Here is a 25,846-nt window from a genome sequence, read left to right as displayed (position 1 = left end):
TCTCATTATGACGTGCTGCCGCATCTGGGCCCTTTTTCGCAGTCGCAGTCACATATGAGAACAAAATACTCTCGTATAATTAGTCATTAAAGTAATTCAATCCTCGGAGTTGCAAAAATGCAGTAAAACCTTTCGCAAAGTATCGGATGGAATTACCTTAAATTTCATGGGTACTCATAAGAGTGTATTATTTTATATACAATAGAGTTTTATTAATTACACTTAATATAATCACTTGATTTTTAGGCTGTATTTCCAGATGATCGAATACATGTAATGCTGTAGAGTCATTAAATTTCGTTGTGATCATTATCGTGCAGTTCATGGATACCATTATCACACGAATTTAAAACCAATATTAAGAAGACATGTATAATTATTCAACACACGGAAATCATATCACAAACAGAGAAGGAAACTCTAAAATCTTGAAATGAAATGATTCAATAGTTCAAACATTCTGAAGCATGGCTACAATTATCAAAGTATTTGAAACCAAAACGAAGAAGACATTATATATAATGTTTCAACACCATATCAGAAACTAACCCATCAACAAAACTATGAAATCTTGAAATTCTTGGCACACTGATTTTGACTGCGGATAACTCCGTTTACCTGATCAGGATATGGGGCTCACAGCGGATGTGACCGGTCAACAGTGGATGCTTACTCCTCCTAGGCACCTTATCCCACCTTTGATGTGTCCAGGGGTCCGTGTTTGCCCAACTATCTATTTTGTATTGCTTGTAGGAGTTATGAGATTGATCACTGTTCGTTATCTTCACCTTGCATTCATAGTTCCGTGCAAACCGTTCACCATTCCTTGTAGACCGTTCAAACCATATCGTGCAAATCGTTCCATACATGATCAAACCACGTCCATAGAAACGTGCAGATCGTTCACACAATGTCCTTAGAAACGTAGAGACCGTGTAGATCGTACGAGTCACTTTGGTATGAGATCTAAGACAGGTAGACATTGTTTGGAATTCGAGGAATTAAGACGGACTTTAAAATTGCGAATAATTGAAGCATAAGTTATTTAAAAACACCAGATAGGGCGAAATTTGATACATTTATAACCATCGAAGTACTTTTAACAACACTGGTAGTCTCCAGCAAATATAGAGGGATGATGTATGTATATATCTGCCTTTTTTAGTTTTAATTATCACATTTTTGTATATAGGAATAGTTTGTCGTGTTACACTTGCTACAAGTTACTTTTTGAAATGAAAATATTTTCATCAAAATTGTTTATCGGAACGTTCTGCATAATGCTAAGACCAACCTGTGTATCACGTAAATAAATAAATTAAAAAAAAAAAACGCAAAGTCTAAGGTGCTTTTTCATAATAGAGGTAAGCTAATCCGGGTATTTGAATTTGATATTCGTACAGACGGTGTTGAAATCGGTGACGGCAAATATGACAAAGAGCTGTTTTGTACGTTGTTTTTTTTTTTTTCGCTCAGAAATGAATACAGCTTTCCATTGGTTTAAAATTGAAAAATATACAACAATCTAATTAAAATTGAATTTTCGACAGGGATGCTTACTCCTGGCACTTGATCCCACCTCTGGTGTATCCAGGGGTCTGTGTTTGCCCAATTATCTACTTTGTATTGCTTATAGGAGTTATGAGCTTGATCACTGTTCGTTGTTTTCAACTTTAATGTTATATCCGCTTGCATATATTCGCATACATAACTGAATAATCTGTTGATCATAATTGTAATTAGACTTTATTTGTTTTATAAATTCATATGTTGTTTAAATTTATTTCAATCATATTTTGATTGTTTCTTTTTGTTTTCTGTTGCTCTTTTTTATCCAAGGAAAGAGTTCCTAATCGAATGGCTAATATTTAATGTTTATCTGCACCCTCTCCCTATGCGAGAAAATGTTTCAATCTTGTTCGATAAGATGTCATTTTATCTGTTGTCAAACACCTTAAACTGTATAGGTTTATTTTACATTTGTCTTTGGGGCCTGAAACAGAGACCTGAAACATAAAAACTGCTTATGTATTTCATTTTTAGTTAAGATTTAAATAGTATTTTATTTTGAATAACATAGTAAAGATTAAGCAGCAGGCAACGCCTATATAAGCCTTTTCATTTTTAGTGTAAATTTATTTATGTTTAACTCATGGTGTTAATCCAAGGCAACGTTGCAACTCTGTTTCTCTCAATGTAGAATCATAAGAGAAAGACATATTAGGTGTGAAATGTGGTCATTTATTTGAAATGACGTAAAATGAAATTGACTGGAAGACAAAAACGCATATCCTTCAATGTAGAAAGACATATTACGTATGTAAGGTTGTCATTTAATTAAAATGACGTAAAATGAAATTGGCTAGAAATGCAAGCTATGATAGTGTGACACAACATCGTTCTCGGAGCAACAATATTGCTACAAAACGAAATGCGATAATGCGATAAAATACAATATGAATCTTTTCTGAAAAAAAAATGGTGCATAAAAAGTCCATGAAAAGGTAGGGTTGAAAAGCACCAAAACCCTAGGTTTGAACCACCCGAATTCAACAAATCAACAGATCAATAAAAGTTGAATAATCAATATCACACGACAACACACTTTTTGCATATTTTTATATTATTTCCGAAGTTAACCGTTCAGCGTTCCATTCAATCGTTCACTGTTCCCTGCAGATCGTTCAGCGTATCGAGCAAACTGTTCCCTGCAAGAATCGTTTCGTACCGGTCCGTTCAAGTGGTGCAGTACTTCGCCTCATGGTCTTTATTTCCCCAATTGCATATAAAGGTCAAGAGAAATATTTCTTCCTCAATACTAATCACACTTCCCCATCGTAGAATTTCAAATGAAGTATTATTGGCGGTTTTCATTGTGCCTTACACGGCTTTTACAAATTGGATACGTTCAGATCGTTCAGCGTATCGAGCAAACTGTTTCCTGCAAGAATCGTTTCGTACCGGTCCGTGCAAGTGGTGTAGTACTTCGCCTCATGGTCTTTATTTCCCCAATCGCATAAAAAGGTCAAGAGAAATATTTCTTCCTGAATACTAATCACACTTCCCCATCGTAGAATTTCAAATGCAGTATTATTGGCGGTTTTCATTGTGCCTTACACGGCTTTTACAAATTGGATACGTTGTGAAATCCACGGTGTATATAATATATTCAAAATCTGATCTGTTTATGTGGAGTTTTCTAAGAAATATATGTGGTAAATACATCGCCTTTAGTCGTCTTTATGATGCAGTATTGTCTCAAAGGAACACTGCATTCCATTTAAGCAATATTTTCATACGTATCTTTTTCTATCACATAAGTGGACAAATATATTGTACTTATACTTATAACTGTTGTGTGATGTACCAAGAGTTAAAATTCTAATATTGCAAAGATTTTCATATTTTTTATGATCACAATTTATGTCTTTCATATGGTAGAATTCCTCATAGATCTCTGAAGTACTGCTTTTGAGTTCAAGCTCTAATTTAACGCTACTCCTTTGTAAGATTCCACCCAATTTTCGTTTCTGCCATGGAATTATCTTTTTTTAATTCAACAATTTGCAACGGTTTCTACATGAACTTCTAAAATGATATATGGATGATATGTAATACCGTATTTGAAAAAAGAAAATGAGAAAGATAGAGTCATATTACATGTAACAGCGCGGTGTGATATTTTTGATAAATTTGTTTTGTATCAGGCAACTTGATATAATGTTACATGTATGTTGGCATAAAAAATGGCATATTATTTCCATGGGGTTTCTAAGAAGACAATTCCCAAATAATTTTCTACACAAAAGTAATATTGATATTTTGTAGATGGCAGCTTGCAAGGACAGTACACAAAAACCATTGCCTGTAATGAATGAAAACATCTACACAGAGGTAAGTACTTGCACTCAATTGACACTTGTGCTCTAAATTGGTCATGTTCATGTTTTCTTCTCAAGTACAAAGATGCCTTATTCGTCCAAAGAGCTGATCCAAAATCAAAAATCCAAACTTTTGGATCAGCTCCTTGAACGAATAAGGCATGTCCTAATTCCCTCCACTTTTAACATTGATTGGCAAGCCTTAAAGACCAAAAAACATGTAGTCTGCGTTGGAAATACGTTTGTAGATTAGTGTAGTTGTAGTGCTAGATGTATTTATATGTAGTTTTTGTTATTATGCTCTGTTGATATTGTGTTGGTCATTTTAGTGCTTTATATATATATATATATATATATATATATATATATACAGTACACGACACGAGTTTTATACACCCCACCGTGGAAAGACCACGGTGGAAAATCCACGGAGATACACCGTGTCCTCTGTGTTCCACGGTGTGTGTTATTTGCGAATACACACAGCTGCTAAGAGCTTTGTTCTGGCCACGGGCGCCTTGCGGGAGATGTGAAAATGTGCCGCAGGCCAAATAATCAAGATAAGGGTGGAATTTTAAGAAAAGAAAAAATGTCAATATTTCCCCCCCCCCCTGATACTTATATTGTTTTTCAGCATATTGAGCCGATTCCAACGATACCAAACACTATATATTATGTTTTTAAGAAAACCTGGTTTTGACTTTTTTTCTTTTAGTCTTCTTTCTTCATTAAAATATTCTTAAATTCTATTTTTAAATAATGCGTACTTGCAGGCAATTCCTGTTTTGAATGCGAATTAGTATATTCAGTAAATGAAAAACATAAATGTACAACATGTGATAGGGATATTTAATAATTACCGATGTGCTCTCTCTCTCTCTCTCTCTCTCTCTCTCTCTCTCTCTCTCTCTCTCTCCCTCTCTCTCTCTCTCTCTCTCTCTCTCTCTCTCTCTCTCTCTGTGACAAATGCGCTGTTTAACATAATTACCTCCATCATATAGTGTTTTGTTATGCATCTTGACAAATATAACTTGATCCAATATAGAAATTAGAGCATTGTCGATGATTAACAAATTGAAATTAATTTATTACGTAATTAATGGAAGCAAAAATACAAACCATCGAATGATTTATTTTTAAAATCCCAAGTTAATTACATTTGACCGAGACTTATGTTCGATGTACTTTGATAGAGGTTTTCATAAAAAAAAATGTTCATCGGGAGTGTCTGGATAATGCAATGATTTTTGTATAATAAGTATATACCATGCAAATTCCTAGGGTCTAAACTACGGTTAGCTAGTTTGGGTTTTGACTTCTCATGAAAAGTGTGAAATATATTGGGTCGTCGCGATATCAGATCTAGTCTAAGATCACGGGTATCTTGCGCCGACCCAATATATTTCACACTTTCCGCAAGAAGCTAAGCACTTCTGTTGATTTCAAATACACGGATTAGCTGACCCCCATTGTTCTACTGAGGCGAAAACCCCTTCGAATTTGCATGGAATGTACAAGTTATACACAGGTCATTGTTATAGTTATACATCATAGTACCGCTAATCCGACAAACATTTTTTTTATATTTTGAATAAGTTGTTGAATGACGAAGTATGACCAAACTGCAGATTGAACTTTACAGAGCCCCGTGCTAACATTACTTATATTTTTCAATGTATCAGAAGGGGTATGTTGCCGGTTAAGTTGTATAAATTTCTTGACAAGTAATAAAATAACAAAAATGGTGCTTAAATTTTCCGATTGCGAAAACCTTTCAAGTTTTCAAAGTACACCCTATCCGATTCTATGTGCTTGTAATCAATATTTAAGGATGTAAATCCTCGGTGTCAAATGCAACTAGTTCATGAAAAAAAACAAAAAACTAATATAAATATAAACAGAAATGACTTAACGATTATTTGCTTTTATTCATATACGCTATCGATTATTATAATCTTTAATTTAATCTTTAGATGCATTAGATAATGAAAGCAAGAGAGAGAGAGAGAGCATTGGTAATCATTGATTATAATATTCATGAATGTATGCAGATACGGGAAGTTTAATACGTTCAGTATAAATCTTGAAAGTACAATTTCTTTCTGATTAATTATCCATCCCCTTTAATTCTGATATTTTTTTTTTATTTCCCATTTTGTTTTCTTTACATGTTAAATTTTTCGGCTGGTCCGGGTTAGGACTAATGAATGAGTCCCCCCCCCTTTTTTTTTTAAACGATATTACGTGCTTAGCTGTCTATCTCCCTCTCAGTCAAAAATAAAATAAATGCATGCTATATATACTGCAACATCATTGGATTTACTGGATAATTCTTCGATTGCACCTTCATAATACATGTTAATGCAAGCGGACTATCTAGGCTTCTTTTTTTTTTCATCTTCGTTAGCCGAGATTATTCGTGCACGAAGGCACAGTTGACTCAAAACCCATTGCTAGCGGAGATTAGATGAATTTTACCCCCGTATTATGTTATAACTGACCAAAACCTAGTACGTTTGTTTTACAGCTTTCATTCAGAAGACGCGCAAGTTATTGAGTTACTGAATAAACGAGAAAACGTCTGCATTTTTATTTCAATCGCTGTCAACTCTTTACTTTGTGATATTTCAAGACTACATGTACTCAATTCAATTTATTGGATCTCATCACCATTATGCAAAGGTATACAAAAATATAAAGACAAAAAGCTGTTATATATACATTTAGTAAATAATACATGCGTGTAATAAAGTATTTATCAAGTTAGAAAAAAACCCTTAAAAACCGTGTTATGATTAATGTGAAGTATAGGCATTCTAATGAAATTTTTTTAATGAAAGTAGGGAATTTTCTAAAGGTTTGTTTAAAAGTAAAGATAGTTTTAATATTTATTTGTTTAAGTAATAAAAAATTGATTCTTTGCTGACATTGCTTCACAGTTGAGTACATAATGAAATTCATATCCAATGTAAACATGTACATGTATATAGCTGACCTTAATCACATATTCCTAATTACAATGAAAACTTTACGTAAAAATAAACTATTGCTTATGGTACACATTTCTTTGAACTGCTGTTTATCAAATTGAAATTACTGGCATGTGATTGTCGTTGTTCATGACCCTTCTCTTTTATTTGGTGAAATTGTGCTGCACGTGCCGTGAAACAATGTACCGACGAGTGGTAGGAATAACACAGGTGTTTATATACAGGATGTCGAGAATTTGGGCGTTTCATAAAAAGGTGTGAACGTCTGCAGGGAAGTCTACATACGGATATGTACCGAAAACACCAACGTATCATTAAACAACAATTACAAGAAATGAATGATTTATAGCTAATTTCTAAATAAGTAATGGGGTGAGGGCATGTATACTGGCCAAGCAAAAAGGTTTTTTGGGTGAATCATTTCGGAAACTATTTCTTTGTTTTATCACACGGAGGTACACGGTGGCATCGACGGAGGTACAGGTGACATCCACGGAGATCCTCCGTGGACTTCAATGTCTAGCTCGCGCGGAAAAATAGGACTTCAGAGGTGCCGACAATTTTAAAGGTCCACCGTGTTTGGGGCAAATTTGTTCCACCGCGTTGCGTGGAACACGCATAAAACTCGTGTCGTGTACTGTATATATATATATATATATATATATATATATATATATATATATATATATATATATATATATATATATATATATATATATAATATATATATATATATATATATATATATATATAATATATATAATTGTCATAAAACCTTGGACGATGACGTACTGCTAAAATATCCCACCATATAAACTTTGATTTCTCTCTAAATCATTATTATAAAGGGTAACAAAGCGAAGATAAATGTCGTTCTGTTTGATTATGTATCACAGTATCTGACAATAAAAAGTCTGATGATCAAACTGCTTACGTTTTACCATTGCTGTCAATTTTTTTAAACTTATGTAAACATAAACGTTCACTTTTTCATATGTCGAATTGATATATTGTATTGAACTCGATATAAAGGACATCACACATTTTTCTAAATACATGTATGGCACGGTAGCTCAGTGGTAGAGTGTTCGCTTCCTAACCGGGAGGTCGTGATTTCAAACCCCGATCGTGTCATGGTCTAGGGCGTTGAAATAGGTAGTAACTGTTCATTCGCCAAACGCTCGGCATCTACGAGTGGGAATCACGGAATCCTTCTGATATGAACTTAAAAACGGGGGTCCCTTGTCGCGACAGGCGTGGACGTGATAAAGAATCCCCACAGCTACAACTCTGAACGCTAACCATAGGTCTTAATTTGTGGTACTTCGCCTACAGCTGGTGACGTTTCAATAAGAGTGAAATTGTTTCCACGGGACGCAAAACAATAACAAAATCAATCAATTCATCTATGTCTACTTAACGCGCAATTGGTCTCACCTCTGGTCGCATGTTTTGGGGTTCGTGTTTGCCCTTGAGAATGTATTCTTTAAAGGATTTATCACATTAATCATTGTTCATTTACTAGTATTCACAATCGATAAAACCATGAATACACTTACCATTTAGTTTTTAACTTGGTATCGGTAGCTAAGCACTTTACATATAACACATGGCATATCTTACCTGAAAACGGCATCCCATCAGTTAACGTTTATTCTTAGATACTTATAGGAAGAAAATATTCTCAATTCGGGATCTTCATTAAGAAATAGCAGCAACCTGCATGTTGTTAGGTTTTGTTGAAAAATAGAGACAGTACTTACTGCTCAAGATGCAAGTCCTACAACCAATAGGCTATCCCGGTCGGTAGGGTTGTAACAATCTGAGCATACGTAAATATAAAATGAATTGAAAATTAGCACTTATAACATTTTTTTAAAAATCTTGAAAAGGGCTTGCTATCGTGTTAAAAATCATATTTAATTTTCGTACATATTTCTTAAAATTTTCAAATAAATTGAATATTGTCAATGTCCCCTTCATCACTCATATATGGTATGTGTGTCTTTCAAATGATTGAATACGCGAGAGCATGGTCTATATATAATGACCATTTAAAATCTAGACTACTGAAAAATAAGTTAGATTAATATGGGTATCAACAGTCTGGCGTAAAGTCAGCATTTCGCAAATTTTATGGGCGTTATGATTATGTAATTTGCGAATACAAGCTATGTTGTCATGTTTGATAACATTTGTTAGATAATTTGTACTATGGCTTACTTCATTGCCTGATATAGATAGTGGACCATCAGGTAATGTTTTCTCCTCCTAGGCACCTGATCCAACCTCTGGTATATCGAAATTGATGACTTCTATTTACCGCTTTAATGCATAAAAGTTTTGAAGTGAATGCTTTTAAACAGGGTCATGGGGATTTTGTCCTTTTTATGCTTATATCTTTGAGAGTTGTTTTACCTTAAGTATAACACGGATATCTCGGAGGGATTCAATGCTATATTGTCAATATGAAAAATAAAACATGGTAAAAAACAAAGTCTCCTACATAAAATTATTTTCTACATGAAATAGATAATCTACAGTCGATGTTCAACACTTTCATCAACTGTGAATAATGATAAACACAAAACTTATTTGACAATCAGTACATTATGTTTATAAATGAATACATAAAGACGTCTTTATTGTGTAATTTAATATTTGTTTTATTGAACTACTTGAACCGCTCAACCAAGCTTCGCAGTTGTAATTAATCTTTCAACTTGTTAGAAAAAGTAAAGAGAAAATCAAACTATCTAAGTTGTGCTGTGTATCCCATATAAATTTTATTTGAATTTTTGACTTGGTATATTGCCAGTTTATTTTTAAGTTGATAAGTGAAAATAGCAGTTATGTTTATCTTGAATTGAGAATGTCTTTTTAATTGTTTACATAAGCTTATTCTTCTAAATAGTAACTTGATGTGGTGTTTTTGATACGATACTTTGAAAAAGACAAATAAAAAAAACAACAACCCTACTTAATACTTTTATTCTGCAGATAACCATGGAGAACAATGCACATATGTCATTGACTGTAACGAGAGATCAAATCTACTCGGAGGTAAATGTTCGATTCAATAACTCTTTGTGATAGAAGGAATTTCTTTTACCTATTTATTTTCATTATACTTGCATGTAATTTAGTTAAATCTGATTGTTCTGGAATATTTCAATATCACATTTTTACCCTCTGAGAACAGAGAACGGGGTTCTATTACAATACCCGCAACGTTATTTTTGTCCTTTTATCATAATACTTGATAATTTTATTCTGCAAATAGCAAACTTTCCAGGACAATGTACAGATACCATTGCCTGTAATGAACGACCATATATACTCAGATGTAAGTACTCAATATATACTGTTATCCTTATATGTAATTGTAACAATTGAATGAGCGGTGAACCTGTGGCTTAATCAAAATATACCCCTCCTCGCTACACACATTAATGAGGCCGACATGGACGCAGTGTCCGATATTATAAAGTGTGGAGAATATGCATAAACTCAAAAACAGCCAAGAAGTGATCATGTATTCAAAATAGAATATCACCCTGAATATTCATCATTTTATGAGTATCTCGGTATATTGTTTGATGAATTTTCCACATTCAAGAGGAACAAAGAAACTCTTGAGAAATCTGGTGGACGCGCATTAAGAGCTATTATATCCAAAATATATACTAATGAATCAGTAGTATTCAGGACATCTGAGAAAATTTATTTAAGTGGAGTCGCACCTATTCTGGACGACTGCAGTATAGGTGTCTTACATCTATCAATATTGAATCTGTACAACATCGTGCGTTATGGTATTTCATGGGCTGCACCGGCTTACTCAAAAGTGTGTTATTCAAGGAGAGAGTGGTTGGCTCTCTTCTTTTATGTTCATCAAGTGAATATTATACGACAGTGGAATCGACTCTTTACAGTGGCAGATGGTTGACTAACAAAAAAAAAACAACTTTCCCTTGGGATCTGGTACAATCAAAGAACATATTTTCACATCAAGTCAAACTTCTTTTTCAAGCCCTTGATATGTCCGCCCACCATGTAGGAAGTGCACTACGATACAAATTAATATGAGTCGTACTTCAAAGTTAAAAAGGAAAATAGATTGTGGATAATATAGTATTGCTTAAAGGAATAAAGAATTATTTTGTTGGGTTTTCCAATCAAACACTCAGTTCTACATGAAACACGAAAATTAGAAATGGCCGTCTACAGCCGGATCTATGGATTCCTACTGATTCTCACCAACACATTTTATGTATATGGATTTTTATTCATTGATAATCCTGGAAATAAAACGCATATTTTTTATCTAAGTTGCTGAATAATAGTTTGCCCAATATAATCAATATGTATTTGATACGTAATTTATTCCATTGTTTCAATTTATCAAACTAACAAACCCATGCAGTGTTTTAACCAATGACGTGTTTAGGAGATCTGATCGGTCGATTTTAGCCAATTCCATACGTTCAACGTCAATGTCTGCATCGCAGCAGTGTCTGAAGTTTTTTAACGCTGAATTCAGTATTTGTCTCACTTGGAACATATTTTGATCGCACTGAGATTGTCAAAAAACGACGAATGGATTTGATATTCGGGATGGCTTCATCAGTGTGTTTGCATAATGAATTTATAGAATTAAATCCTTCTGTTATTAAAATTGTTACACCAAGGAAATCCGTTTCAATTCTTGATAAACGAACATCTTTGACAAGGCTTAGCTTAAGATAAGAGTTCTTCGTTTAAAAACAAAACTGCATCATTGATACTTGCTACCGCTGTACTTAATATATTAAGTTTGGCTTATTATCATTGTAAATACGGAAGTTGTTTATTTCCTATAAACCTCTGTCTGAACTCTGTGTGATTTTTTATTGCAGCTGACAACAGATTACAAATCAGAATCTTTCGTCCGTTCCGATAGAGCTGCAAACAAAAAGAATATTAGAAGGAATTATGTCATAGCACTGATTGTGCTAATTATCATCATCGTCATACTGTCATCCATTCTCATTCTACAGAACGTGGAACAGGAACATGGGGAAACTGGTATCACAATTTTGCATGTAATAGCACTGAAAACATAATGTGTGCAATACATATCAAGATGAATCTCTTTAACATTCACAATTACTTTACAAATATAACATCCAAAAACAAGAGATCCTGCCGAAGCGATCTATAAAGACGTCATACATAATATGTTCACCATGATATCAGGATTCTCTTACTGGTTTCCACACACAAGTACTTTGAAGATGAAATCAAAATATGCTGGAGTTAGTCATTAACAACATATTCGTAGTCTTCAGTGATCACGTCTCCCAACAGCCTGTTGGAATCCCATGGGCACGATTTATACTCCTTTGTTAGCGGAGTAACCGTAACCAAAATCAGTGTGTCAAGAACGGCCTAACACTCGTTATGAAACGCGTCAGACAGCGTTTGACCCAATAATAGGCTGTATTGGCAAACTACATCTTTATAACTATATTGATTTTAGTCCACAACTCGATCATTAGTCAAACCGTAAAATATCACTAAGATGGGTCCTCCAAAGCATGCATTACATAAAATGTTAAATACTTTTACTAACTGATTTATGATTTATGAAAACAGATCTAATCAACATATTGTCATCGTGGAGATACGTAGTATACATATATATACATCGTTTGAATTCATTCCTTCCAAGTGGAATGAATAATTTGAATGCTTTCACGCGAATGAATCTAGGATAGATCCTTAGTTTAATTAGTTTCCACAGTCAATTGTTCACCCAATAAGATATTTCCTGTTGTATGATTGATATAAATGCGATTCATTTTCCTCGTTGCAAGGCTCTGTCCTTGCATTCCTTAATGTAGCCATAATGAGGATTCCCAAAATTGTGGCTATTGTTTGACTTTCAATGCTTCGAAATTATCCTAGAACATTGTTAGAAATTATTACAATTATGAATTTATATAGCTCTCTCTCTCTCTCTCTCTCTCTCTCTCTCTCTCTCTCTCTCTCTCTCTCTCTAATTCACATTTCAGTGCATATCTGGTATCATAACCTTAAGTTCACACCAGGTAGCTGCATATTCCAATGACTGTGTAGCATTTGCACTTGTTTACTTTATTCAAACTTTCAGTTCAAAGAAATATTATTTCGAAGTGTACAGTAACTGATTGTTACGATTACTACCAAAGACGTATGACCACTTCCGGTGTGTACACCATACACCCCTTTGGGGACAACTCTCCACAAGTCCAAGTCTATTGTGACATGGATACATCCGGTGGAGGATGGACAGTAAGTGCCTACTTTTTCTATTGTGTCTGAACAATCTTATTTCAAAATGGCTGCTTCTCTCCCCTCTCCATGAATCAATCAGTCAATTTATTTTTCAATCACAAATTAAAGACGTCTATATCGCATTATTTTTTACATTGTAATATGGTGTAAAGTTTTGAAACCAAACCTTATATTGAAGTTTATTTGCAGATAGCAAAAACAATCTTCTGATGATCATCAGTCATGTATGGTTATATTTAATAATGCAACTTTGAAGTCACTAGAGTCGCAGTAATCTGCGTCAGAAATTAATTTACAGGTCTTCGGTAAGGCTTCCAAAACAAAATGTCCGGTATTATTATACCTTAGTATGATAATTCTGTGCAACGCGTAATCTGATCGGTCTAGATGGCCACGTGCCTGGGATCACAAAACTTCATATCTCCCTCTCAAACATCATATCCCCCTATCATATTTACCCCTTGGGCAGTCTCGTGCAATTTCCATAAATTTTACGTCAAGGTAGACGAAGTTAATTGTGACGTCACAATAAGTCCGAGTCATTATACTTTCATAGTTCGTAGGGCAGAAAATATGCGGGTCTCTGGAATACAGTTGAATCGCATGGTTTTGCTTGATAAAAAAAAGCAAGTAAATCAGCATTCAAGAAGAATGGAAATACAAAAACTGGTTATCATATCACTGAATTTCGTTGTTTTTACTTTCTACCGTAATATGTTGACGTTTGCGGTGTTACCGTTATGACGATCTCAACTACATACACTGTATAGATGAGCGGACCCCAATTTCAAATGCACTTTTGTAGTCTTCCTTTGTTTCGGTATAATAAACAATTTATTGCATGAATGTTCGGGAGATATGAAAATTTATTCACCCAAGAAAAATCATATGATTTTTCTTTCAGGGTGAATACATATTCACATCTCCCTCACTATCATACAATAAATGTATAGTATCACGTTGGGCATCGTGAGATAAAGGATCTTCACTGCCATCGGCGTTAGACCCACACATAGATCAAAATTTACCGCATTTCATCCAAAGCTGGTTACCTTTCGATATCAACATTGCTTATTGACGGAAGGGTAAAACAATGCCCGCAATGAATTTTCACCATTATCTACTATCTCCTTTCATAAAATATTAATTTCAGGACAATTCAAAAATGATAATGCGAAAACATGAAAAGGTGTTTAACGATTCATTTATCCCAGCATAGTTCAGAGTACGTGAAACTTCAAGATCGAAGTCACAAGGTCAAAAACATAGGTACCAAAATAAGTACCTTGTTGCAAAAAATGTACATATGAGATATGATAACCCTATCGATTAACATTCAGTTCCTTAAGCTCAAATTTACCAACAAAGGAATGTCTACCGTCAATATAAGCAACACTCTTCGTCATAAAAGGGTTCAGTCATGTATTCCAACTTATTTCAAGTTTACGTCTACACCTTGTATTTCCTACAAATATACCTCTACTATTGCATCCCAAATTTTTAATTATAAACAAACTTTACGCTACCTAGATATAGACCATCCACCTACATGTTCTTGTTCTTCATCTTCTTTGAACTATAATTCAGCTGGACATGTCATTACTGGTAATGTTGATATACATATAGTTGAAAATGAGGGCCTCAAATCACTTATTCTAAAAGGTCCGAATACAGAGAATTTCGGTCTTTCAATTGGCGACAGAACTTCATCTCTATTATGAATTATGTCGAAGATTATGCCAGACGACTGGCTTAATATGAAACAGAACTTCATACATTGTCAGAATGGGTTAAAATTATAAGAAGAATATTAAAATCCCGCATTAGACATATCAAAACAAAAGTACGTACCATCTATCCTTTTCTGTTTAATAAACCAGAAGTGATAAAAGAATTAGATAGGCTACATGAGGAATATGTTTTGCTTCCAGATGACAAAACTTGTAACAACATTGTCTTTGTTCGTATTACAACTGTATTTTAAACGAACTTGGCATTAACTCCACTTTTTGTAATCGCACTAAAACTCCATCTCTCTTTCAAAAGATGTAATTCTTCACAACCATGCTTCAGTTTTAAACACATTTGATATTCCAGTCAATAGGTCGAACGAATATGAGTTACCGTACCTATACTGGATTCCTAAACTACATAAAAAACCCTACAAAGACACATTGATGGATCCAGTAAGAGTTTTACCAAGTCCCTATCTTTGCTACTCACAAAAACATTAACAGCTATGAAGGAGAAACTTCAAATTTACTGTGCGACTACATCTGCCAAATATGGCGTTAATCAAATGTGGATTTTAAACTTTTTTAAAGAACTTTTAGTAAATTTGATTGAAATCGCAAAACTTTTCCAAAATCAATAACATCAAAGCATATGACTTTTCAATAGTTTACACGACCATTCCTCGCGGTAAATTAAAGATGTTTTGGCATCATAGACACTTACTTCGGCAACAAAAATGCAAAGGGCAAAGTTTTAATATCTAGTGATCAGTCATCCAAAAATTATTTCCCTAAACACCACTCTGATTCCACGCACAAATACTCTGAAGTTCCAATAAAAATATGCAAAAGTTCCTCATTGACAGTATCTTCGTGATCTTTGGTGATCAGGTCTTCCAATAGTATGTTGGAATTCCCATGGACAGGAATTGTGCTCCTTTGTTAGCTGACCTGTTTTTATATTGATATGAAGCAGAATATATTTAAAAACTTATATGAGAAAAGAAAAAAAAGTCTCTAAATGTAGCCTTCAATTCGACATTTAGCTATATCGACGACGTTTTCTATCAACAATAATAACTTTCATTCATATGTCGATTCCATATATCACTGTGAACTCAAAATAAAAGACACCACAAAGTCGTCCATTTCTGGTTCATACTTAAATATTGTATTGAAAGTAGACATTAAAGGCAAACAAACAACTCAACTTTATGACAAAGTGGATGATATCAGCTTCTCCATCGTTAATTTCCCATATGTTTGCACCAATATTCCACTATCACCTGCGTATTGTGTTTATATCTATCAACTGATTCGATATGCAAGAGTTTGTTCTGTGTATGATCAGTTTTGAAATCGAAGCAAGTTACTGATAAACAAGTTGATGGTGCAGGGGTTTCAACAGCATCGTTTAAAGTCAGCATTTCGCAAATATATATCTATGGTCGTTATAACGATCTAGTTTGCAAATACATGTACAACCTATCACTGGGTCAAATGTTGTCTGACGTTTTCATACCGATTGTTAGACGGTTCTTGTCACACTAATTTTGACTATGGATAACTCTGTTTACTTGATCAAGATATAGGGTTCATGGTGGGTGTGATCGGTTGACAGGGGGTGCTTACTTCTCCTAGTCACCTGATCCCACCTCTGGTATGTCCAGGTGTACATGTTTGCCAAACTATCCATTTGTATTGCTTATGGGAGTTATGAGATTGATCACTCTTCGTTAACTTCACCTTTTATTCAAACGTTAGTGTTTCGGATACATACATATATAGACATGACGACTATAATACCCCCCCCCCCCCCCCATCCCGGCCGACTTTATTCAAGGAATCATGAATGTAACCAAATTCAACAACATCGATTCCATTAAGAGTGTACTTTACAAGGATGTACATTCCTTTATAAGGAACTCTTTAAAGACAGAAAAAAATAGAAGGTCAAAAGTACGCCAGGGTCTCCTCTCAAAGCTTGGGTCCATGGAATTTGCAAAATGCTGACTTTAAACGATTTTGTTGAAACCCCTGTAGCATAATCTTATTTGGTGGTAGCTTGCCTCGATTAAAAAACAAACCATACGCAGAACAAAGCGTATCGAATCTGTTCAGAGATATAAACACAATAAGCAGGTGATAATGGAATATTGCTACATAATTATGGAAAGTTGATGTTACATATATGGGTCCTCGCTCGTCTCAACGGTCAGACGGTAAAACACATTGCGCACTTCCATAGATAATATATATATATATATATATATATATATATATATATATATATATATATATATATATATATAGTTCTGATTAAACTGATCAAACACTTTCAACAACCCAATTCTAAACTTGTCAACGTACTGCCAAATTGAGCGAGATGATTCACGGTCAAAAGTACGTCAAGGTCTCTTCTCATAGCTTGGGTCCAGGATTTCCTAATTTCCAATATCTTTATTATTAATTATCATTAAGTATCATATAATTATCAGTGCATAATGAGACACAGCAGTGATTGCAGACACTATGTCTTTCTTGTGCTGACAGAAAGTTTGTTTACCGACCATAGCCTCGCTTTCGAATTTTGTGAAAAGGAGTTGACAAGGCTATGTCTGCATAAATCTGATGCAATTGTTCTTAACGTCGCATATGTCTGCTTTAGGAATATCCCAAACTCGGAAGTGACATACTTAGTGTCTTAAATTATGCATGTACATATTTTAGGTAATACAATTGCGTCATGATGGATCGGTGGACTTCAGCAGAAATTGGACAGAATATAAAGAGGGATTTGGTTCCGTTTCTAATGAATATTGGATAGGTAAGCTTTTTTGCATTTTTTGTAAGGATATCCTTTTCTTATATACATGTGTGTATTGAAAAGTGGTGATTTACAAAAGTAAGGAATCTACACTAATTACGCGGTCATAGAATAGGCGCGTAATTTTCCCCCACGCTTATACTTATAAATATTTCATATAATATATACTATATTCAGTGTTTGTGTATCCCCCACACGCAATGTTCTACGTGAAAAATCGCGTAACAATAGCGTAAATTCCCATTCTCACAATATACTAACAGCACGTTTATCTACATATCTATATATCCCTCTGTATCTATATTTCTGTCAATACATATATATACCCTATTTCATTACCTTTTATCTGAGGTGTTGACACACTTCTATCCAAAAATAATACAATATTTTCGGTGAGTAACATTTAAAAAATTCCTTTTTCTTCTAATTGTATACTGGTATTTCTTATCACCATTTGAAGGTAATGATGTCATCCACCAAATGACTAAAAACAACGACACCCGTATCTATTTTTCCATCACCCTAACCAATGGTTCCACACTCTATCAGGAATATGACCGATTTTCCATCTCGGATGAGTCGGATGGCTATCGCCTATTTCTCAGCAAACCAACAAATGGAAGTCTTGGTATGCATTCAATTTGATTTTCGTTAACACTCTTCGGACACCGGAGTGCATACAGAGGTAACGCTTTTCTCGGTTATTGATCGACTTTCATTGGGATATAGTTTTTCGTCAGTTTTTGTTTCAACATCTTTTTCTACTCCTGATCCGATGAAATATCTCCAATCAATGTTTTGAATATATGGAATAAGTACTACTGCATAATTAGTACTATATTGGTATGTCTACTCGTAATGATATTGCTATAAATTCAAGAGAAGAGCTGTGGGGGTCAGTCTCCAATCGCTGCATACGTCATGCCAAAATAAATGATGTCATGTGGTTATATTACGAATACGACATTGGCGTGAGTTCACATGTAGAGTTATATTTGTCGTTGTTTTGAAACGTCTATGCTATTGAATCACCAGTACTGGTAATCTAAACTAGAGACAAGTAGAGGTGAGTGTGTAGTGAATCAATGTCATGTACACCCTTGTTTTCTTGTTCAAGGAGATCGACTGGTTGATACCGGGATAAGTGCTAACAATGTGGTGGGGATGAAGTTTTCTACAATCGGTCTCCATGAATGTGTAAGTGGTTTCGGAGCTGGAGGAGGGTGGTGGTATAACGACTGTCATGACGCCTATCTGAACGGTCCGTACAACTCAAAAAAATGGAAGCAACCCTGGGATCCGCCCATACAAAACGGAATCGAAGTATCCCGTACTAAGATGATGATTCGGAAATGCTGATACGTTAACAAAAGTGCGAACGCAAACTCCATTAAGTGAACAAATATGAAACAACAACAAAGAGAAGAAAGTGCAGAGTTCCGATTGGTTTTTTCTTCATTGTCCTTTTTTCATTTACTGATACTTATTGATAGTTACTGGAAGTAAATATTACATGTATCTATGTGATACAATTTTCGTGGGTTTTCTATATATATTTTTCATTCCAAATAAATTCACTGTAAACATAGCTCACGTACTGATATTGTACCCATGTAACTACGAGTTGCATCGTTTACGTAATCAAGATACATGTTGACGGTTCACAATGAGAATGGGCGACCACCAATGGATGGCTACTGTTCTTAGGTTCCCGATCCCATTTACTCATTTAGTCACCAAGATCCCATGATAGAGGCGTGTGTGTTAAAATTATGTTTAAGTTTATAACGCCATCATTTAATCTGATCAGGAATATGATTTCTTAATATTCAATATTTTATTGAAAATGAATATTCACGGCAAACTAGCAAATCAACTTTATGGAAAAAGGGATGATTTCAGCTTCACCATACAGTACAGGCAACGCGGATCTCTTGATTTCCGTGTTCCTGCGATGGGAAAAACCTAACGCGGTAATCTAGAGGTAACTCAGGTAAACCACTTTCTCATCGCGGGATGACTATCAGTTACCTGTCCTAGTCGCGGGAACATTTGTTAAACAATTGATCGGTTTTGTATCGTAAACAAATGCGAGTTATCTCCCACGATTATATTATTAAATGTTTCAAAATTCAGCTTACGAGTTTTTTCTGTTTTTAAAATCAAGTATTCCGTTATGGATTTATTCATCATGTTTTTGTTTGTTGTTGTTCTTTTTAGTTTTTTCGTTTGTTTATTTCATTTATTCAATGTATTATTAATCCGTCTATCAACATTACTGATTGTACACAGGGAAGATGATTATTTTAAAGTCATCAAGGATTGGGTAATTTTAAAATGTTACACCGAATTACACCCGTGAATTTCGTGTAATGTATAACTACATTTATATTACACAAAGTATATATGTTTGTGCGAGGTTAATTTAACACAACATAATTCTTAATGAGAGAGAGAGAGAGAGAGAGAGAGAGAGAGAGAGAGAGAGAGAGAGAGAGAGAGAGAGAGAGAGAGAGAGAGAGACGGTATGTTTGCAAAGGGACTTTCTTCAAAAATGTGATAGTATGTCAAAACTCGGACACACGGGTAAACAAGAAGTAGTAGTACGCAAGTTCAAGATCAAACTGCACAACAGATTAGCAAGACAAATAAAGTCAGTCACAGACACGGTTAAAATCTTTACATTCTATTAGATTGCATTTACATGTACTAGTAAGATGTACATTTTCCAAAGAATGAAATGATATGCAAAACGAATGTAAATTGAATATTTAGGGTTATTCGCACGTGCATTCATTAATTTATCAAATATTGTCGTAAACTTATTTGTTTGCTTAAATTAAAGAAAAATCTATGCATTTACCATTTCTAACAAATAAAAGGGTATGTAACATGATTGTGTCAAATTTAACTTTTAATATTATTACAATGATAATGATAGGGGGTGTCTCTAACTGACCACATTTTAGGTGATGTTCGCAGAGAAGACATACTGCTTCAAAGGAAGTTTTCCTTGTAAAACCCGTGCACGAGTATTAAGTCTCAGACAAAAAGTCACGGACAAAAAGTCACGGACAAAATGACCATGGACAAAAAGTCACAATAAGAAATTTTACGAAAGTAAGACAAAATGTCACAGAACAGAACGTCACAGTTTTATAAGAAAATAAGACAAAAAGTTACAATTAAAATGTTATGAAAGTGCAACAAATTGTCACTGGACAAAAAGTCACAGTTTATAAGAAAATAAAAAAAATATTGATTTTTGATATTTGAAAACATATCTGTTCTTTTGTAAAGTTTAAGAAAATATATATGCAAAATTTATATTTTCTATGAGATTTTAATAATTATTATCAAATTGTTACTCCTTTTATCATATTGATTGTAAAATATTATTTTAATTTTTAAAAAGAAAGATATTTTATCGAGATAAAATAATAATAAGCTCTATGATCATTTGGTTTAGTATATTAGTATACTACATATTAATGATTGTGAAAACAAAATATAATGGCAGAATTAGGTCTGGCTTCCTTTCACTCCAGATTATTGTCAAAACAAGAAGTAAGTGAACTGTCATATAATAATTGCTATATAAACAAGTTAATAATCTGTCCTTTCTTATTATCTAATAATGAACTGAAAGTGCTAAATGTGGCAAAATAAAACACCAATAAGAATGATGACATGTATTCCCTTCTACCATGTAAGAAATGTCTGGTGTCTGAACAACAGCTTTAGTGAGCATTTGGGTACCACCTGTTATTGTTAGCTTAAAGGTATATATGGAGTTTCATTTGCTAAGTCATTTTTGTGACTTTTCCTACCGATTTTCTGACTTTTTGTCCAGTGAAGTTTTTTTTATCCTATTTGATCCAAAGTCACTGCTGTGTTGTTTTGTCCTGTGACTTTTTGTCCTACGGATTTTGTGACTTTTTGTCCTCTGACTTTCTGTCCGTATGCCTTCAAAACTGGGATCCTCAGGTAGACAGGAAGTATTACACAACCATAGATCCACACTATTTATAACATGACAAGATGACTACGAAAATTCTAACATTAGATTTATCACTAAAACGTACATCTTCCAACAAATAATCCGATATGCAAGATTAATGTTCTAAACATAACCGAGAAGATTAAAAAAGAATTTAAATTTACGTTTCATTTTACAAACGACTTTCTCAATTTATCAAATACATGCACACATGTATTATTGCATGTATTATTGAAGATCGAGTTTTTGTTAAGATCAATGATCTTATTTTAGAATTTCAATACTCAATAAAAAGAAATATATGTATCAAATAAAGACACATGCCCCATCAATTTTAGTCCCAGCTTAATGTATTCGCCATGATTTCGCTTTCCAACCAATAAAACATGATCATACATGCATTTCAATGCTCAAGTGTTATTTTACAAATATAATTATTTTTATTTGATCTGATGACTTTTCGTGCGATGATCATCAAGGAAATATCTAAGTTTCAGAATTGGTTTTTAGATGTAGTTTAATAATTAACACATTCATTGAATACTGTAATATGATATATCGATTTTTCTTAAAATCGATGCAATTATTTCTTCTGATTTTAAAATTCAATTTAATGAATTGAATGCAGAAGAAAGATACTTGTCCACCCACGTGCAATTTGCATGTTTAATCTCAGTTGACTAAAAAAACTACACTGCAAGCCATGATCTGACAGGAAAGACATAACTGTCAAGATATAGATCTCTTCGACATGTTATCTAATATTTTCTAAACTCTAGTTTCAAATTAATTTCTATTAAAAAGATATTTATAAATACCGATTAACTTTCCCGTGATCATCACTGACAATACGAAACCAAAATCTCTGAAGTAAATTATGCTTTACATTGTCGATTATACAGATAATGCACGTATATATTCGTTCTGAAATACTGCGAACATTTTAATTCACAAACATACATATATACGATTTAAATTGTACTTTTCAATTGATTATATTCATTTGAAGTATAGATAGTTGGGCAAACACGAACCCCTGGACGCACCAGAGGTGGGATCAGGTGCCTAGGAGGAGTAAGCATCCCCTGTTGACCGGTCACACCCGCCGTGAGCCCCATATCCTGATCAGGTAAACGGAGTTATCCGCAGTCAAAATCAGTGTGCCAAGAACGGCTTAACAATCGGTATGAAACACGTCAGACAGCATTTGACCCAATGCGAGATTATATTGACGAACTAGATCGTTATAACGACCATAGAATTTGCGAAATGCTGACTTCAATCGAGACTGTTGAAATCCCTGTACCATCAACTTGTTTGTCAGTTGCTTACCTCGATTTAAAAACTGACTATACCAAGAACAAGGTCTTGCATATCGAATCAGTTGAGATATATAAACACCATATGCAGGTGATAATGGAATATTGCTACATAAATGTGGGAAGTTGACGATGGAGAAGCTGAAATCATCCCGTTTGTCATACAGTTGAGTTGTTAGTTTGCCGTTAATGTCTACTTTCAATAAAATATCTAAGTATTAAGCAGAAGTTGACGACTCTGTGGTGTCCTTGATTTCCAGCTCACAGGGATATATCAAATCGACATATGAATGAAAGCTATCATTGTTAATAGACAAAACGTCATCGATATATCTAAAAGTCGAATTGAAGGTCACAGCGAGAGATTTTTTCTTCTCACGTAGAAGTTTTTGAATAAATGTATTTTGAAAGTGTACGGTCATTCTTTGAAAAATGCTCCTTTGTTAGCTGACCTGTTTCTATATTAATATGAGACAAAATTCATTCAAAAACTTCTACGCGAGAACAAATATATTGCCTAGGCCTTCAATTCGACATTTACATATATCGACGACCTGTTGTATGTTAACAATGATAACTTTCATTCTTATGTCGATTCGAGATATACGCCTGTGAGCTCGAAATAAAAGACACCACAGAGTCGTTCACTTCTGTTTCATACTTAGATATTGTATTGAAAGTAGACATTAACGGCAAACAGACAACTCAACTTTATGATAGACGGGATGATTTCAGCTTCTCCGTCGTCAACTTCCCATATTTATGTAGCAATATTCCATTATCACCTGCATATGGTGTTTATAACTCTCAACTGAGTCGATACGCAAGAGCTTGTTCTGCGTATAGTCAGTTTTTTAATCGAAGCAAGCTAGTGACAAACGAGTTGATGGTACAGGGGTTTCAACAGTCTCGATTGAAGTCGGGATTTCGCAAATTCTATTGTCGGCATAACGATCTAGTTCGTCAATACAACCTATCATTGGGTCAAATGCTGTCTGACATGTTTCATACCGATTTTTATGCCGTTCTTGGCACACTGATTTTGACTACAGATACATCCGTTTACCTGATTAGGATATAAGGCTCACGGCGGGTGTGACCGGTCGACAGGGGATGCTTACTCCTCCTAGGCACCTGAACTCACATCTGGTGAATCCAGGGGTCCGTGTTTGTCCAACTATCCATTTTGTATTGCTGGTAGGAGTTATGATATTAATCACTGTTCATTATCTTCACCTTTCATGTAGTTCAACTTTGTCATTTTAAGCATGTCTTAAATAGACGACACCTATTTCGTGTAGTCAACTCCTCGCTCATCTCTAACTTGACATTCCTCAACTTCGTACAGTTGCTATTGACATATTGAATATGCGCATGTGTGTTTGGAAGTGGTCTTCTTTTTTATTACATGCAGTTCATTTTTGTCATTTCTAGCATGAAAAGTGAAGATAACGTACAGTGATCAATCTCACGAAACCTATAAGCAATGCAAAATAGAGAGTTGGGCAGACACTGACCTCTGGACACAACAGAGGTAGGATCAGGTGTCTAGGAAGAGTAAGCATCCTCTGTCGACCGGTCACACCCGCCGTGAGCCCTATATCTTGACCAGGTAAACGGAGTTATCCGTAGTCAAAATCAGTGCGCCACGAACGGCCTAACAATCGGTATGAAACACGGCAGACACCATGAGGGATTTTAAGGGGAATAATGAACGTCATAGAATAAATGTTGTAGATAATTACGATACCTATTCGACCATATCACATTTTAGGGGCCAGTTCCTCAAAAATGGGTCGAAAGGTGTCAAAAGTATTTTCTAAATATTTCAAAAACTAAAAAGATTTTGTTTATTGAAGCAAAGTTATTTATCATATGGTTTCGCAAATGCTGATGTCAGCAAACTGGTCATTGATTACGTAATAAGGGATTTTTAGGGGAATGATGTACGAAACTTTGATGCCTTGTATCTCTTAAACGAAAACTATTTGGTAAAGCATTATATAATATAAATTGATAAGAATGTGACTGAAAACAATCCGCCATCTTCAACATTAATCCTACATTCCTTTTAAAGGAATTCAGAGGATGGCCCCTAAAACTGAATATATATATATATATATATGTGTGTGTGTGTGTGTGTGTGTGTGTGTGTGTGTGTGTGTGTGTGTGTGTGTAAACTGCAAACATGTTGTTAAACGTTATAGAACAAACGTTTAGATAATGACGATACCTATTAAACCATATCAAATTTTAGGGGTCGACCCCTCAAACTAAGGTTCGAGGAGATTCAAACGATTTTTCTAAATATCTCAAAAACTAAAAAGAATTTGATGAGATTATTGAATCAAAGTTGTTTGTTTTATTGTTTTGTAAATACTGATGTCAGCGAAATGAACTTTGATTATGAAATAAGGGGAACAATGTACAAAACTGTAACGCCTTCTATGAAATATGAAGATAACAAACAGTGATCAATCTCATAACTCCTCTAACTCTTATATGAAAATATTTTGTACAGCATTATATAATATAAATTGATCAGAATGTGACTCTAAACAACATGTTATCTTTAAATTTTGTCTTACTTTCCCTTCTATGGAATCCAGGGATGATCCCTAAAACTGAATATCTTATATATCTAAAACAAAAACTGAAAACATTTTGTGAAAAGTTAAAGAACAAGAATTGTACATATATAGTTACTGTCCAATGTTATTCGATGATATCAAGTTTTAGTTGAAGTCTCTCAAATAAAGGGCCGGGAGATGTCAAAAA

The 25,846-nt window shown here is 34.3% G+C and overlaps 2 protein-coding genes across 2 annotated transcripts in view; both read left to right on the top strand.

Moving 5' to 3' along the window:
• The window catches only part of LOC125662394 (uncharacterized), a 1,158,266-nt gene that overhangs the window by 610,941 nt on the left and 521,479 nt on the right, over nucleotides 1-25,846 (top strand). The gene's annotated exons all lie outside the window — the stretch shown is intronic.
• On the top strand, nucleotides 3,120-19,952 carry LOC125661729 (fibrinogen-like protein A). The gene is made up of 9 exons (XM_048893880.2): nucleotides 3,120-3,215; nucleotides 3,829-3,894; nucleotides 9,872-9,934; nucleotides 10,155-10,217; nucleotides 11,770-11,938; nucleotides 13,026-13,186; nucleotides 17,653-17,749; nucleotides 18,210-18,377; nucleotides 18,867-19,952. Exons 2-9 carry the CDS (start codon nucleotides 3,829-3,831, stop codon nucleotides 19,106-19,108), a joined length of 1,029 nt encoding a protein of 342 aa, XP_048749837.2. The 5' UTR covers nucleotides 3,120-3,215; the 3' UTR covers nucleotides 19,109-19,952.

The sequence above is a fragment of the Ostrea edulis genome, chromosome 8, assembly GCF_947568905.1.
Source record: "Ostrea edulis chromosome 8, xbOstEdul1.1, whole genome shotgun sequence".
In the NCBI taxonomy this organism is placed as follows: domain Eukaryota; kingdom Metazoa; phylum Mollusca; class Bivalvia; order Ostreida; family Ostreidae; genus Ostrea; species Ostrea edulis.
This window is presented reverse-complemented; position numbering and strand designations above follow the sequence as displayed.